This window comes from Salmo trutta, unplaced genomic scaffold (assembly GCF_901001165.1).
Source record: "Salmo trutta unplaced genomic scaffold, fSalTru1.1, whole genome shotgun sequence".
NCBI classification, from domain to species: domain Eukaryota; kingdom Metazoa; phylum Chordata; class Actinopteri; order Salmoniformes; family Salmonidae; genus Salmo; species Salmo trutta.
This window is the reverse complement of record NW_021823195.1, coordinates 2,641,732-2,657,308: the sequence shown is the minus strand read 5'-3', so window position 1 is coordinate 2,657,308 and position 15,577 is coordinate 2,641,732. Positions and strand designations below refer to the sequence as shown.

General features: G+C 49.1%; 1 protein-coding gene across 1 annotated transcript in view; it reads left to right on the top strand.

Moving 5' to 3' along the window:
* Positions 1–15,577, top strand: part of LOC115189553 (exocyst complex component 6) — a 34,033-nt gene extending 18,456 nt beyond the window's left edge. The window contains exons 7-11 of the mRNA XM_029748179.1: positions 5,626–5,767; positions 11,738–11,811; positions 13,292–13,404; positions 14,269–14,280; positions 15,377–15,577. Of these exons, the coding sequence (XP_029604039.1) occupies positions 5,626–5,767; positions 11,738–11,811; positions 13,292–13,404; positions 14,269–14,280; positions 15,377–15,509 (474 nt within the window). The 3' untranslated portion in view covers positions 15,510–15,577. The remainder of the gene's footprint in view (positions 1–5,625; positions 5,768–11,737; positions 11,812–13,291; positions 13,405–14,268; positions 14,281–15,376) is intronic.

The following is a 15,577-nucleotide window of genomic DNA, read 5'->3' as shown; positions in this document are numbered from 1 at the left end:
GGTATAGGGGTACCATTTGACCAGGGCCTATGGGGTATAGGGTGCCATTTGACAAGGGCCTATGGGGTATAGGGTACCATTTGACCAGGGCCTATGGGGTATAGGGTACCATTTGACCAGGGCCTATGGGGTATAGGGTACCATTTGACCAGAGCCTATGGGGTATAGGGTACCATTTGACCAGGCCCTATGGGGTATAGGGTACCATTTGACCAGGCCCTATGGGGTATAGGGTACCATTTGACCAGGTCCTATGGGGTATAGGGTACCATTTGACCAGGGCCTATGGGGTATAGGGTGCCATTTGACCAGGGCCTATGGGGTATAGGGGTACCATTTGACCAGGGCCTATGGGGTATAGGGTACCATTTGACCAGGGCCTATGGGGTATAGGATACCATTTGACCAGGGCCTATGGGGTATAGGGTACCATTTGACCAGGGCCTATGGGGTATAGGGTACCATTTGACCAGGGCCTATGGGGTATAGGGGTACCGTTTGACCAGGGCCTATGGGGTATAGGGGTACCGTTTGACCAGGGCCTATGGGGTATAGGGTACCATTTGACCAGGGCCTATGGGGTATAGGGTGCCATTTGACCAGGGCCTATGGGGTATAGGGGTACCATTTGACCAGGGCCTATGGGGTATAGGGGTACCATTTGACCAGGGCCTATGGGGTATAGGGTGCCATTTGACAAGGGCCTATGGGGTATAGGGTACCATTTGACCAGGGCCTATGGGGTATAGGGTACCATTTGACCAGGGCCTATGGGGTATAGGGTACCATTTGACCAGAGCCTATGGGGTATAGGGTACCATTTGACCAGGCCCTATGGGGTATAGGGTACCATTTGACCAGGCCCTATGGGGTATAGGGTACCATTTGACCAGGTCCTATGGGGTATAGGGTACCATTTGACCAGGGCCTATGGGGTATAGGGTGCCATTTGACCAGGGCCTATGGGGTATAGGGGTACCATTTGACCAGGGCCTATGGGGTATAGGGTACCATTTGACCAGGGCCTATGGGGTATAGGATACCATTTGACCAGGGCCTATGGGGTATAGGGTACCATTTGACCAGGGCCTATGGGGTATAGGGTACCATTTGACCAGGGCCTATGGGGTATAGGGGTACCGTTTGACCAGGGCCTATGGGGTATAGGGGTACCGTTTGACCAGGGCCTATGGGGTATAGGGTACCATTTGACCAGGGCCTATGGGGTATAGGGTGCCATTTGACCAGGGCCTATGGGGTATAGGGGTACCATTTGACCAGGGCCTATGGGGTATAGGGGTACCATTTGACCAGGGCCTATGGGGTATAGGGTGCCATTTGACAAGGGCCTATGGGGTATAGGGGTACCATTTGACCAGGGCCAATGGGGTATAGGGTACCATTTGACCAGGGCCTATGGGGTATAGGGTACCATTTGACCAGGGCCTATGGGGTATAGGGTACCATTTGACCAGAGCCTATGGGGTATAGGGTACCATTTGACCAGGCCCTATGGGGTATAGGGTACCATTTGACCAGGGCCTATGGGGTATAGGGTACCATTTGACCAGGGCCTATGGGGTATAGGGTACCATTTGACCAGGTCCTATGGGGTATAGGGTACCATTTGACCAGGGCCTATGGGGTATAGGGTGCCATTTGACCAGGGCCTATGGGGTATAGGGGTACCATTTGACCAGGGCCTATGGGGTATAGGGTACCATTTGACCAGGGCCTATGGGGTATAGGATACCATTTGACCAGGGCCTATGGGGTATAGGGTACCATTTGACCAGGGCCTATGGGGTATAGGGTACCATTTGACCAGGGCCTATGGGGTATAGGGGTACCGTTTGACCAGGGCCTATGGGGTATAGGGGTACCGTTTGACCAGGGCCTATGGGGTATAGGGTACCATTTGACCAGGGCCTATGGGGTATAGGGTGCCATTTGACCAGGGCCTATGGGGTATAGGGGTACCATTTGACCAGGGCCTATGGGGTATAGGGGTACCATTTGACCAGGGCCTATGGGGTATAGGGTGCCATTTGACAAGGGCCTATGGGGTATAGGGTACCATTTGACCAGGGCCTATGGGGTATAGGGTACCATTTGACCAGGGCCTATGGGGTATAGGGTACCATTTGACCAGAGCCTATGGGGTATAGGGTACCATTTGACCAGGCCCTATGGGGTATAGGGTACCATTTGACCAGGCCCTATGGGGTATAGGGTACCATTTGACCAGGTCCTATGGGGTATAGGGTACCATTTGACCAGGGCCTATGGGGTATAGGGTGCCATTTGACCAGGGCCTATGGGGTATAGGGGTACCATTTGACCAGGGCCTATGGGGTATAGGGTACCATTTGACCAGGGCCTATGGGGTATAGGATACCATTTGACCAGGGCCTATGGGGTATAGGGTACCATTTGACCAGGGCCTATGGGGTATAGGGTACCATTTGACCAGGGCCTATGGGGTATAGGGGTACCGTTTGACCAGGGCCTATGGGGTATAGGGGTACCGTTTGACCAGGGCCTATGGGGTATAGGGTACCATTTGACCAGGGCCTATGGGGTATAGGGTGCCATTTGACCAGGGCCTATGGGGTATAGGGGTACCATTTGACCAGGGCCTATGGGGTATAGGGGTACCATTTGACCAGGGCCTATGGGGTATAGGGTGCCATTTGACAAGGGCCTATGGGGTATAGGGGTACCATTTGACCAGGGCCAATGGGGTATAGGGTACCATTTGACCAGGGCCTATGGGGTATAGGGTACCATTTGACCAGGGCCTATGGGGTATAGGGTACCATTTGACCAGAGCCTATGGGGTATAGGGTACCATTTGACCAGGCCCTATGGGGTATAGGGTACCATTTGACCAGGGCCTATGGGGTATAGGGTACCATTTGACCAGGGCCTATGGGGTATAGGGTACCATTTGACCAGGGCCTATGGGGTATAGGGTGCCATTTGACCAGGCCCTATGGGGTATAGGGTACCATTTGACCAGGGCCTATGGGGTATAGGGTACCATTTGACCAGGGCCTATGGGGTATAGGGTACCATTTGACCAGGGCCTATGGGGTATAGGGTGCCATTTGACCAGGGCCTATGGGGTATAGGGGTACCATTTGACCAGGGCCTATGGGGTATAGGGTACCATTTGACCAGGGCCTATGGGGTATAGGATACCATTTGACCAGGGCCTATGGGGTATAGGGTACCGTTTGACCAGGGCCTATGGGGTATAGGGTACCATTTGACCAGGGCCTATGGGGTATAGGGGTACCGTTTGACCAGGGCCTATGGGGTATAGGGTACCATTTGACCAGGGCCTATGGGGTATAGGGTACCATTTGACCAGGCCCTATGGGGTATAGGGTACCATTTGACCAGGGCCTATGGGGTATAGGGGTACCATTTGATCAACACCACCTTCACAAACAGATCTGGGACCAGTCTAATCAACCTTCACAAACAGATCTGGGACCAGTCTAGTCAACGCCACCTTCACAAACAGATCTGGGACCAGTCTAATCAACCTTCACAAACAGATCTGGGACCAGTCTAATCAACGCCAACTTCACAAACAGATCTGGGACCAGTCTAATCAACCTTCACAAACAGATCTGGGACCAGTCTAATCAACCTTCACAAACAGATCTGGGACCAGTCTAATCAACCTTCACAAACAGATCTGGGACCAGTCTAATCAATCTTCACAAACAGATCTGGGACCAGTCTAATCAACCTTCACAAACAGATCTGGGACCAGTCTAATCAACCTTCACAAACAGATCTGGGACCAGTCTAATCAACCTTCACAAACAGATCTGGGACCAGTCTAATCAACCTTCACAAACAGATCTGGGACCAGTCTAATCAACCTTCACAAACAGATCTGGGACCAGTCTAATCAACCTTCACAAACAGATCTGGGACCAGTCTAATCTTCGTCACCTTCATGGAAGTGTTAGAACTACGAGTTATTACTGAGATTCTATCTGCAGTGGATTCATTCATTGGAACTAAAAATATCCCATAATAAACCAGTGATTCCTGATTCCCGTGGCAATCTACAGATGACCAGGGATGTCCATGTACAGACGTCTCTAGTTTTGATTTGACATTTTCTAGGACAACGGTTTGGTTTTCCTATGGGGACTTGGGCATTGTGTTATAGGGTAGTCTGAAGCACATTGAAGAGATGAGAGTAGATACATGTCTTGGGACAGCATGGACCACCACACAGTCCAACCCATGTATCTATCTCTCTCTCAGCATTCAGCATGATACAGCCTGGTGTAGCAGTAACAATTCATAACGCATGATGTCTCTCTGTGCTCTGTTGGTCTGGTCTGGCTGGATATGATCGTTATCGTCTGCTTTTTCCCTCCCTCTGCAACCTCACAACCCTTGTTCATTTGAATCCATCATTCTGTTTTGAGCTTCATCTGTGCTGTTCTTCTGCCTGCATGTTTTTATATAACCTGCTGTTTATCTAGAGAACATGGGCCAGCAGCCCACAGTAATCACTTCATGTTCAGAGTCTTTATATAACCTGCTGTTTATCTAGAGAACATGGGCCAGCAGCCCACAGTAATCACTTCATGTTCAGAGTCTTTATATAACCTGCTGTTTATCTAGAGAACATGGGCCAGCAGCCCACAGTAATCACTTCATGTTCAGAGTCTTTATATAACCTGCTGTTTATCTAGAGAACATGGGCCAGCAGCCCACAGTAATCACTTCATGTTCAGAGTCTTTATATAACCTGCTGTTTATCTAGAGAACATGGGCCAGCAGCCCACAGTAATCACTTCATGTTCAGAGTCTTTATATAACCTGCTGTTTATCTAGAGAACATGGGCCAGCAGCCCACAGTAATCACTTCATGTTCAGAGTCTTTATATAACCTGCTGTTTATCTAGTGAACATGGGCCAGCAGCCCACAGTAATCACTTCATGTTCAGAGTCTTTATATAACCTGCTGTTTATCTAGAGAACATGGGCCAGCAGCCCACAGTAATCACTTCATGTTCAGAGTCTTTATATAACCTCGCTGTTTATCTAGAGAACATGGGCCAGCAGCCCACAGTAATCACTTCATGTTCAGAGTCTTTATATAACCTCGCTGTTTATCTAGAGAACATGGGCCAGCAGCCCACAGTAATCATTTCCAAATCCTCAGGTATGGTAGAGGAAGCTTTGGCTAAATCTATACTCCCATATTCTATTGACACAGATTGTCCAGATCAAACTGACATTTACCTTCTCCTCCCTTTTTATCCCCCTCTCTCTCTCTCTTTCCTTTCCCTCTCTCTCTCTCTTTCCTTTCTCTCTCTCTCTCTCTTTCCTTTCCCTCCCTCTCTCTCTCTCTCTCTCTCCCTCCATCTCTCTCTCTCCCTGCCTCCATCTCTCTCTCTCCCTGCCTCCATCTCTCTCTCTCTCCCTCTCTCGCTCTCTTTCCTTTCTCTCTCTCTCTCTCTCCCTCTCTCTCTCTCTCTCTCTCTCCATCTCTCTCTCCTTTCCCTCCCTCTCTCTCTCTCTTTCCTTTCCCTCTCTCTCTGTCTTTCCTACCCCCTGTCTCCTCTCCCCCCTGTTCTCCTGCAGGGTAAAGTGGCCCAGACAGCCTGTATGTCAGCATGTAAGCACCTCTCCACGTCACTGATGCAGATGCTGTTGGACTGCGAGCTGAAACAGATCAGTATGGGAGCCGTTCAGCAGTTCAACCTGGACGTCATACAGTGTGAATGTAAGTGGAGTTAATGGGGGTTTACGTCATACAGTGTGAATGATTGACAATACACACACACACACAACTCCCTATCACCCCCATGGAAACGGTCAGGGAGACGGCTTTAATCGTAGAGGGCTACAGTAGACCTCAGTGTGAATGATTGACAATACACACACACACACAACTCCCTATCACCCCCATGGAAACGGTCAGGGAGACGGCTTTAATCGTAGAGGGCTACAGTAGACCTCAGTGTGAATGATTGACAATACACACACACAAACACACAACTCCCTATCACCCCCATGGAAACGGCCAGGGAGACGGCTTTAATCGTAGAGGGCTACAGTAGACCTCAGAAGTTGAGGGGCTATTAGGTAGAGGAGGAGTTGAGCCTAATGGTGACTACATCCCTAATGTCACCCTATTCCCTATATAGGGCACTACTTTATACTACAGCCCTATTCCCTATATAGTGCACTACTTTATACTACAGCCCTATTCCCTATATAGTGCACTACTTTATACTACAGCCCTATTCCCTATATAGTGCACTACTTTATACTACAGCCCTATATAGGGCACTACTTTATACTACAGCCCTATTCCCTATATAGTCCACTACTTTATACTACAGCCCTATTCCCTATATAGTGCACTACTTTATACTACAGCCCTATTCCCTATATAGGGCACTACTTTATACTACAGCCCTATTCCCTATATAGTACACTACTTTATACTACAGCCCTATTCCCTATATAGGGCACTACTTTATACTACAACCCTATTCCCTATATAGTGCACTACTTTATACTACAGCCCTATTCCCTATATAGGGCACTACTTTATACTACAACCCTATTCCCTATATAGAGCACTACTTTATACTACAGCCCTATTCCTCTATATAGTGCACTACTTTATACTACAGCCCTATTCCCTATATAGGGCACTACTTTATACTACAGCCCTAATAGGGCACTACTTTATACTACAGCCCTACTCCCTATATAGTGCACTACTTTATACTACAGCCCTATTCCCTACATAGTGCACTACTTTTGACCAGGGCCCATAGGGAATAGTGTTAAGGGTAGTTCAGACATGCAGTGTGATTGTCAGTTGCGTTAAGGGTAGTTCAACCTAATGATGTTTGAACAAGAGGGATCGGGGCTTCAGAAATGTCCTGAGTGTATCCTAAATGCCACCCTATTCCTTTTATAGTGCACTACATTTAAAAAGGAGTCAAAAGTAGTGCACTATAAAGGGAATAGGGTTCCATTTGGGACACTGACTCTGCCCTCAGAATGCCCTCTGCTAAAAGGCTGTGACAGAGCAGAGTTGACTCTCCTGTCTCTCTCTCTCTCACACACACACACACACACACACACACACACTCATAAGACACCCGTCTAGGAATCCAGTCAGTTGGTTCCTCCAAGGTAATCCTCCTGCTGTTAGTCAGAGTGGTGACCTATGCTCTAGCCTCTCCCTTGTCACTCTGTCTGCATCCCAAATAGCACCCTATTCCCTATGTAGTGCACTACTGTCGACCAGAGCCCTGTGGGCCCCTGTAAAAAGGGGATAGGGTCCCATTTGGAACACATCCCCTACCCTCGAAACGAACTCTGATGAACAGCTGTGTTGCGACAAATATTTCCTCATATTTACCTGGAAGCGGTTTTCCTACAGAGCAGATCAATCATCCAGGTGTTTCACGGTCAATTATTAGGCAAGTGAGTTTTCTGATCTTATCATTGTTTCTATTCACATTTTCCAACTCCAAAACCATATAAACTTGAATGCTTATTGGATTTAATCATTTTCAGGTGATGTGTATTTGTGTAATGAGGGAGGGTGTGGCGAAAGTGAATAACACCTTATATCAAGGTGTGCATAATTATTAGGCAGCCTCATTACCTCAGGTAAAATGGGCAAAAAAAAGAAAGAAATTTAACTGACAATGAAAAACCAAAAATGTAAAATGCCTTTCAGACGGATGCGACACTCTTTAAATAGCTCAACTATTGAGGTGTGACCACCGGACATTCAAACGTTTTGTTGTGAATAGTCAACTGGGGCGCAAAAAAAACGCATGGGGAAGAAAAGGCAGAAATTAACTGCAAAAGACTTGAGAAGAATTAAACGTCAAACTACCAGGAACCCATTATCCTCCAGCGCCACCGTATTCCAGAACTGCAACCTACCAGGAACCCATTATCCTCCGGCGCCACCGTATTCCAGAACTGCAACCTACCTGGAGTGTTCAGAAGTACAAGGTGTCAAGAGCTCAGAGACATGGCCAAGGTCAAGAAGACTGAAACAAGACCACCACTGAATAAGATTCACAAGTTGAAGCGTTAAGATCGGGCAAAGAAATACCTGAAGACAGATTTTTCAAAGGTTTTATGGACAGATGAAATGAAAGTGACTCTTGATGGACCAAATGGATGGACCCGTGGCTGGATCAGTAATGGACACAGGGCACCACTTTGAGTCAGGTGCCAGCAAGGTGAAGGAGGGGTACTGGTATGGGCTGCTATCATTGAGGATGAGGTAGTTGGACCTTTTCGGGTTGAAGATGGACTGAAACTCAACTCCCAAACCTACTGCCAGTTTCTGGAAGATTCTTTCGTCAAACAGTGGTACAGGAAGAAGTCCTCAGCATTCTGGAAGGCCATGATCTTTATGCAGGACAATGCTCCATCACATGCATCCAAGTACCCCACTGCTTGGCTAGTCAGCAAGGGCCTCAAAGATGCCTGAATAATGACCTGGCCCCCTTCCTCACCTGACTTCAATCCTATTGAGAACTTGTGGGCCCTTCTCAAACGTGAGATTTACAGTGATGGAAGACAATACACCTTTTTTGAACAGCATTTGGGAGGCTGTGGTTGCTTCTTCAGTGAAAATTGATCGTGAACAGATCAAGAAACTGACAGACTCCATGGATGGAAGGCTCATGGCAGTTATTGAAAATAAGGGTGGCTACATTGGTCACTGGATATTTTTGAAAGGCCAAAAATGTTATTTAATTGTCATTTTGTGTTACTTATCTGTTACACTTACTCTAAAAATTGAGAATAAACAAGTGAGTTGAAATAAATTATTTTTGTAATTTAGTTTCCTAATAATTGTGCACACTTATATATTTCCCTGAGAAAGACACAACTCACTTTTCCTTTGTTAAACATTCAGGTTTGAGGTTCAATAACATTTTGGATTGACTGAGAGCATTGTGTTTGTTCAACAATAAAATTAATCCTGAGGAATACAATTTGCCTAATAATTGTGCACGCAGTGTAGTGTTTCACGGTCAAGTTGCTTAGCAGCGTTTCACGGTCAAGTCGCTTAGCGTTTCACGGTCAAGTCGCTTAGCGTTTCACGGTCAAGTCGCTTAGTACTTCACGGTCAAGTCGCTTAGCAGCGTTTCACGGTCAAGTCGCTTAGCGCTTCACGGTCAAGTCGCTTAGCGCTTCACGGTCAAGTCGCTTAGCAGCGTTTCACGGTCAAGTCGCTTAGCAGCGTTTCACGGCCAAGTCGCTTAGCGTTTCACGGTCAAGTCGCTTAGCGTTTCACGGTCAAGTCGCTTAGCGCTTCACGGTCAAGTCGCTTAGCAGCGTTTCACGGTCAAGTCGCTTAGCAGCGTTTCACGGTCAAGTCGTTTAGCAGCGTTTCACGGTCAAGTCGCTTAGCGCTTCACGGTCAAGTCGCTTAGCAGCGTTTCACGGTCAAGTCGCTTAGCAGCGTTTCACAGTCAAGTCGCTTAGCGTTTCACGGTCAAGTCGCTTAGCGTTTCACGGTCAAGTCGCTTAGCGTTTCACGGTCAAGTCGCTTAGCTTTTCACGGTCAAGTCGCTTAGCGTTTCACGGTCAAGTTGCTTAGCAGCGTTTCGCGGTCAAGTCGCTTAGCAGCGTTTCGCGGTCAAGTCGCTTAGCGTTTCGCGGTCAAGTTGCTTAGCGTTTCGCGGTCAAGTCGCTTAGTGTTTCGCGGTCAGGTCGCTTAGCGTTTCAGCCATCACTCACAGCTGTAGTCAGCCATCACTCACCTTCCAGCCATCACTCACAGCTGTAGTCAGCCATCACTCACCTTCCAGCCATCTCCCCTGTGGCAGCTTTAGTCAGCCATCACTCACCTTCCAGCCATCTCCCTGTGGCAGCTGTAATCAGCCATCACTCACCTTCCAGCCATCACTCACAGCTGTAACCAGCCATCACTCACCTTCCAGCCATCACACCTTCCAGCCATCTCCCTGTGGCAGCTGTAATCAGCCATCACTCACCTTCCAGCCATCACTCACAGCTGTAATCAGCCATCACTCACCTTCCAGCCATCACTCACAGCTGTAACCAGCCATCACTCAGGTTCTCTGTCTACTCTTCCTGCACATCTATTCCTCCATCATGTAAAAGAGAATTAGCAGGGATGTCTGGCGGGGATGTCTGGCAGGGATGTCTGGCGGGGATGCAGACCCAGATGAGTCCTCCGTTACAGTTGATATATTGGAGCAGCGTGTTGACCCCAGTAGTCTGACTGTAAACTCCCTGACCTCCTCAGCACTGTGTTGACCCCAGTAGTCTGACTGTAAACTCCCTGACCTCCTCAGCACTGTGTTGACCCCAGTAGTCTGACTGTAAACTCCCTGACCTCCTCAGCACTGTGTTGACCCCAGTAGTCTGACTGTAACTCCCTGACCTCCTCAGCACTGTGTTGACCCCAGTAGTCTGACTGTAAACTCCCTGACCTCCTCAGCACTGTGTTGACCCCAGTAGTCTGACTGTAAACTCCCTGACCTCCTCAGCACTGTGTTGACCCCAGTAGTCTGACTGTAAACTCCCTGACCTCCTCAGCACTGTGTTGATCCCAGTAGTCTGACTGTAAACTCCCTGACCTCCTCAGCACTGTGTTGACCCCAGTAGTCTGACTGTAAACTCCCTGACCTCCTCAGCACTGTGTTGACCCCAGTAGTCTGACTGTAAACTCCCTGACCTCCTCAGCACTGTGTTGACCCCAGTAGTCTGACTACTGGGGTCAACAGGTCCAGCCTAGTGTCTCTGGAGGTCTCTGGAGGTCCAGCCTAGTATCTCTGGAGGTCCAGCCTAGTATCTCTGGAGGTCCAGCCTAGTATCTCTGGAGGTCCAGCCTAGTATCTCTGGAGGTCCAGCCTAGTATCTCTGGAGGTCCAGCCTAGTATCTCTGGAGGTCCAGCCTAGTATCTCTGGAGGTCCAGCCTAGTGTCTCTGGAGGTCCAGCCTAGTGTCTCTGGAGGTCCAGCCTAGTGTCTCTGGAGGTCCAGCCTAGTGTCTCTGGAGGTCCAGCCTAGTGTAGTGTCTCTCTGGAGGTCCAGCCTAATGTAGTGTCTCTCTGGAGATCCAGCCTAGTGTCTCTCTGGAGGTCCAGCCTAGTGTCTCTCTGGAGGTCCAGCCTAGTATCTCTGGAGGTCCAGCCTAGTGTCTCTCTGGAGGTCCAGCCTAGTGTCTCTCTGGAGGTCCAGCCAGGGCCGTGACAGCTGAGTTCCTGTTTGTCTGTGTCTTGTACCTGGTACTCTCCTGAGGCCCCTCAGGGGGCCCCCTGATGGCCAGGGCTGTGACAGCTGAGTTCCTGTGTGTGTGTGTGTGTGTCTTGGTCTTGTACCTGGTACTCTCCTGAGGCCCCTCAGGGGGCCCCCTGATGAAGGGTGAACCCGAGTTCAGCTCCTGGGATCAGTACGCCGGTTCATATCTCTCTAACGGAATCTATTCACTTCTCAAACGTAGAGTCGTCCCAAGATATTTCAGCTCTTATAAGAGGTTAAGGTTTTTAGGCGATCATTGCAGTGTCTTAATCTTAACTTCACTCTGTTTTTTTATTTAATTTATTCTCACTGTAAAGCACTTTATATAAAGGTTGATTTACCCCCTGACAGAATAAATATAGTTTATGTTGGTTTATCAGTGACAGCGGGTGATGATTGGCTGTTACTGTCGTCTCTCCCTGCTCCAGTGTTTGCCAGTTCAGAGCCGGTGCCAGGATTCCAGGGGGACACTTTACAGCTGGCCTTCATCGACCTCCGACAGGTAAGCAGTATGTCCCTCATCCTACAGTATGTCCCTCATCCCTGTCCTGTTTCCCTGTCCTGTTCCCCTGTCCTGTTTCCCTGTCCTGTTCCCCTGTCCTGTTCCCCTGTCCCCCTGTCCTGTTCCCCTGTCCCCCTGTCCTGTTCCCCTGTCCCCCTGTCCTGTTCCCCTGTCCTGTTCCCCTGTCCTGTTCCCCTGTGCCCCTGTCCTGTTCCCCTGTCCTGTTCCCCTGTCCTGTTCCCCTGTCCTGTTCCCCTGTCCTGTTCCCCTGTCCTGTTCCCCTGTCCTGGTCCCCTGTCCTGCTCCCCTGTCCTGTTGTCCTGTCCTGTTGTCCTGTCCTGTTCCCCTGTCCTGTTGTCCTGTCCTGTTCCCCTGTCCTGTGTCCCTGTCCCATGTCCTGTTCCCCTGTCCTGTTCCCCAACACAACCTCTCCTCTGACCGACTGTTCCCCCTGTCCTGTTCCCCTGTCCTGTTTCCCTGTCCTGTTCCCCTGTTCCCCTGTCCTGTTCCCCTGTCCTGTTCCCCTGTCCTGTCCCCCTGTCCTGTTCCCCTGTTCCCCTGTCCTGTCCCCCTGTCCTGTTCCCCTGTTCCCCTGTCTTGTTGTCCTGTTCCCCTGTCTTGTTCCCCTGGTCCCCTGTCCTGTTCCCCTGTCCTGGTCCCCTGTCCTGCTCCCCTGTCCTGTTGTCCTGTCCTGTTGTCCTGTCCTGTTCCCCTGTCCTGTTCCCCTGTCCTGTTCCCCTGCCCCTGTCCTGTGTCCCTGTCCCATGTCCTGTTCCCCTGTCCTGTTCCCCAACACAACCTCTCCTCTGACCGACTGTTCCCCCTGTCCTGTTCCCCTGTCCTGTTTCCCTGTCCTGTTCCCCTGTTCCCCTGTCCTGTTCCCCTGTCCTGTTCCCCTGTCCTGTTCCCCTGTTCCCCTGTCCTGTCCCCCTGTCCTGTTCCCCTGTTCCCCTGTCCTGTCCCCCTGTCCTGTTCCCCTGTTCCCCTGTCTTGTTGTCCTGTTCCCCTGTCTTGTTCCCCTGGTCCCCTGTCCTGTTCCCCTGTCCTGGTCCCCTGTCCTGCTCCCCTGTCCTGTTGTCCTGTCCTGTTGTCCTGTCCTGTTCCCCTGTCCTGTTCCCCTGTCCTGTTCCCCTGTCCTGTGTCCCTGTCCCCTGTCCTGTTCCCCAACACAACCTCTCCTCTGACCGACTGTTCCCCCTGTCCTGTTTCCCTGTCCTGTTCCCCTGTTCCCCTGTCCTGTTCCCCTGTCCTGTCCCCCTGTTCCCCTGTCCTGTTCCCCTGTCCTGTCCCCCTGTCCTGTTCCCCTGTCCTGTTCCCCTGTTCCCCTGTCCTGTCCCCCTGTCCTGTTCCCCTGTTCCCCTGTCCTGTTCCCCTGCCCTGTTCCCCTGTCCTGTTCCCCAACACAACCTCTCCTCTGCTACACTGCTGTCTTTTTTCCCTCATTAACTCCCAGAATAATGTCCTGTGTGTGTTGATTCAGCTGCTGGACCTGTTCATGGTTTGGGACTGGTCTACGTACCTGGCTGACTACGGACAGCCCACCTCCAAGTACCTCCGGGTCAATCCTTCCACTGCACTAGCACTTCTAGAGAAGTGAGTATCGCTGTTTCTACCGTCTCTACTCAATGTGTAGTCAGTTTGTAGTTCTACTGTCTCTACTCAATGTGTAGTCAGTTTGTAGTTCTACTGTCTTTACTCAATGTGTAGTCAGTTTGTAGTTCTACTGTCTTTACTCAATGTGTAGTCAGTTTGTAGTTCTACTGTCTCTACTCAATGTGTAGTCAGTTTGTAGTTCTACTGTCTTTACTCAATGTGTAGTCAGTTTGTAGTTCTACTGTCTTTACTCAATGTGTAGTCAGTTTGTAGTTCTACTGTCCTGGTTAGACCGAACTTAGTCAGACTGTCTTCTCTAACCTGCTAGACCTCTCAGTCTGTATCTGTTATCTACATATTCACTACTAGACCTCTCAGTGTGTATCTGTTATCTACATATTCACTACTAGACCTCTCAGTCTGTATCTGTTATCTACATATTCACTACTAGACCTCTCAGTCTGTATCTGTTATCTACATATTCACTACTAGACCTCTCAGTCTGTATCTGTTATCTACATATTCACTACTAGACCTCTCAGTCTGTAGCTGTTATCTACATATTCACTACTAGACCTCTCAGTCTGTATCTGTTATCTACATATTCACTACTAGACCTCTCAGTCTGTATCTGTTATCTACATATTCACTACTAGACCTCTCAGTCTGTATCTGTTATCTACATATTCACTACTAGACCTCTCAGTCTGTATCTGTTATCTACATATTCACTACTAGACCTCTCAGTCTGTATCTGTTATCTACATATTCACTACTAGACCTCTCAGTCTGTATCTGTTATCTACATATTCACTACTTGTTCTTTTCTCTTGTCTGCTTGACCTTTGAACTTCTACCATGCAGAGTCTACAGGGGGTATGTTACACATTTTGGCTTATCTGTTTCTTCCCAGTCTGGTGTCCATTGAAATTAATTTACACCATATGGGTTAAGGGTCATTTACTCCATATGGGTTAAGGGTCATTTACTCCATATGGGTTAAGGGTCATTTACTCCATATGGGTTAAGGGTCATTTACTCCATATGGGTTAAGGGTCATTTACTCCATATGGGTTAAGGGTCATTTACTCCATATGGGTTAAGGGTCATTTACTCCATATGGGTTAAGGGTCATTTACTCCATATGGGTTAAGGGTCGTTTACTCAATATGGGTTAAGGGTCATTTACACCATATGGGTTAAGGGTCATTTACACCATATGGGTTAAGGGTCATTTACTCCATATGGGTTAAGGGTCATTTACTCCATATGGGTTAAGGGTCATTTACACCATATGGGTTAAGGGTCATTTACTCCATATGGGTTAAGGGTCATTTACTCCATATGGGTTAAGGGTCATTTATCAAATAAAATAAGTCTCTATTCTTTAACTGGCCAATAAGCCAAAACCCTGTACCTACTCTATCCAACAGTCTGTGGTTTGATGTTTCTCCTGATGTATCTCTCTCTCTCTCTCTCTGGCTCTCTCTCTCTCTCTCTGGCTCTCTCTCTCTCTCTCTCTCTCTCTCTCTCTCTCTCTCTCTCCCTCTCTCTCTCGCTCTGGCTCTCCCTCTCTCCCTCTCTCCCTCTCTCTCGCTCTGGCTCTCCCTCTCTCCATCTCTCTCTCTCTCTCTCCCTCTCTCCATCTCTCTCTCTCCCTCTCCCCTCTCTCCACCTCTCTCTCTCTCTCTCTCTGGCTCTCCCTCTCTCTCTCTCTCCCTCTCTCCCTCTCCCTCTCTCTCTCGCTTTGGCTCTCCCTCTCTCCCTCTCTCTCTCTCTCCCTCTCCCTCTCTCTCCCTCTCTCCATCTCTCTCTCTCCCTCTCCCTCTCTCCACCTCTCTCTCTCTCTCTCTCTCTCTCTGGCTCTCCCTCTCTCTCTCTCTCCCTCTCTCCCTCTCCCTCTCTCTCTCGCTTTGGCTCTCCCTCTCTCCCTCTCCCTCTCTCTCCCTCTCTCCACCTCTCTCTCCTCCAGAATGAAGGACACCAGTAAGAAGAACAACATCTTTTCTCAGTTCAGGAAGAATGACAGAGACAAACAGAAGCTGATTGAGACAGTGGTGAAACAGCTGAGGAGCCTGGTCAATGGGATGTCTCAACACTCCTAGAACACACACACACACACACACACGCGTGCGCGAGCGCACACACACACACACACACACACACACACACA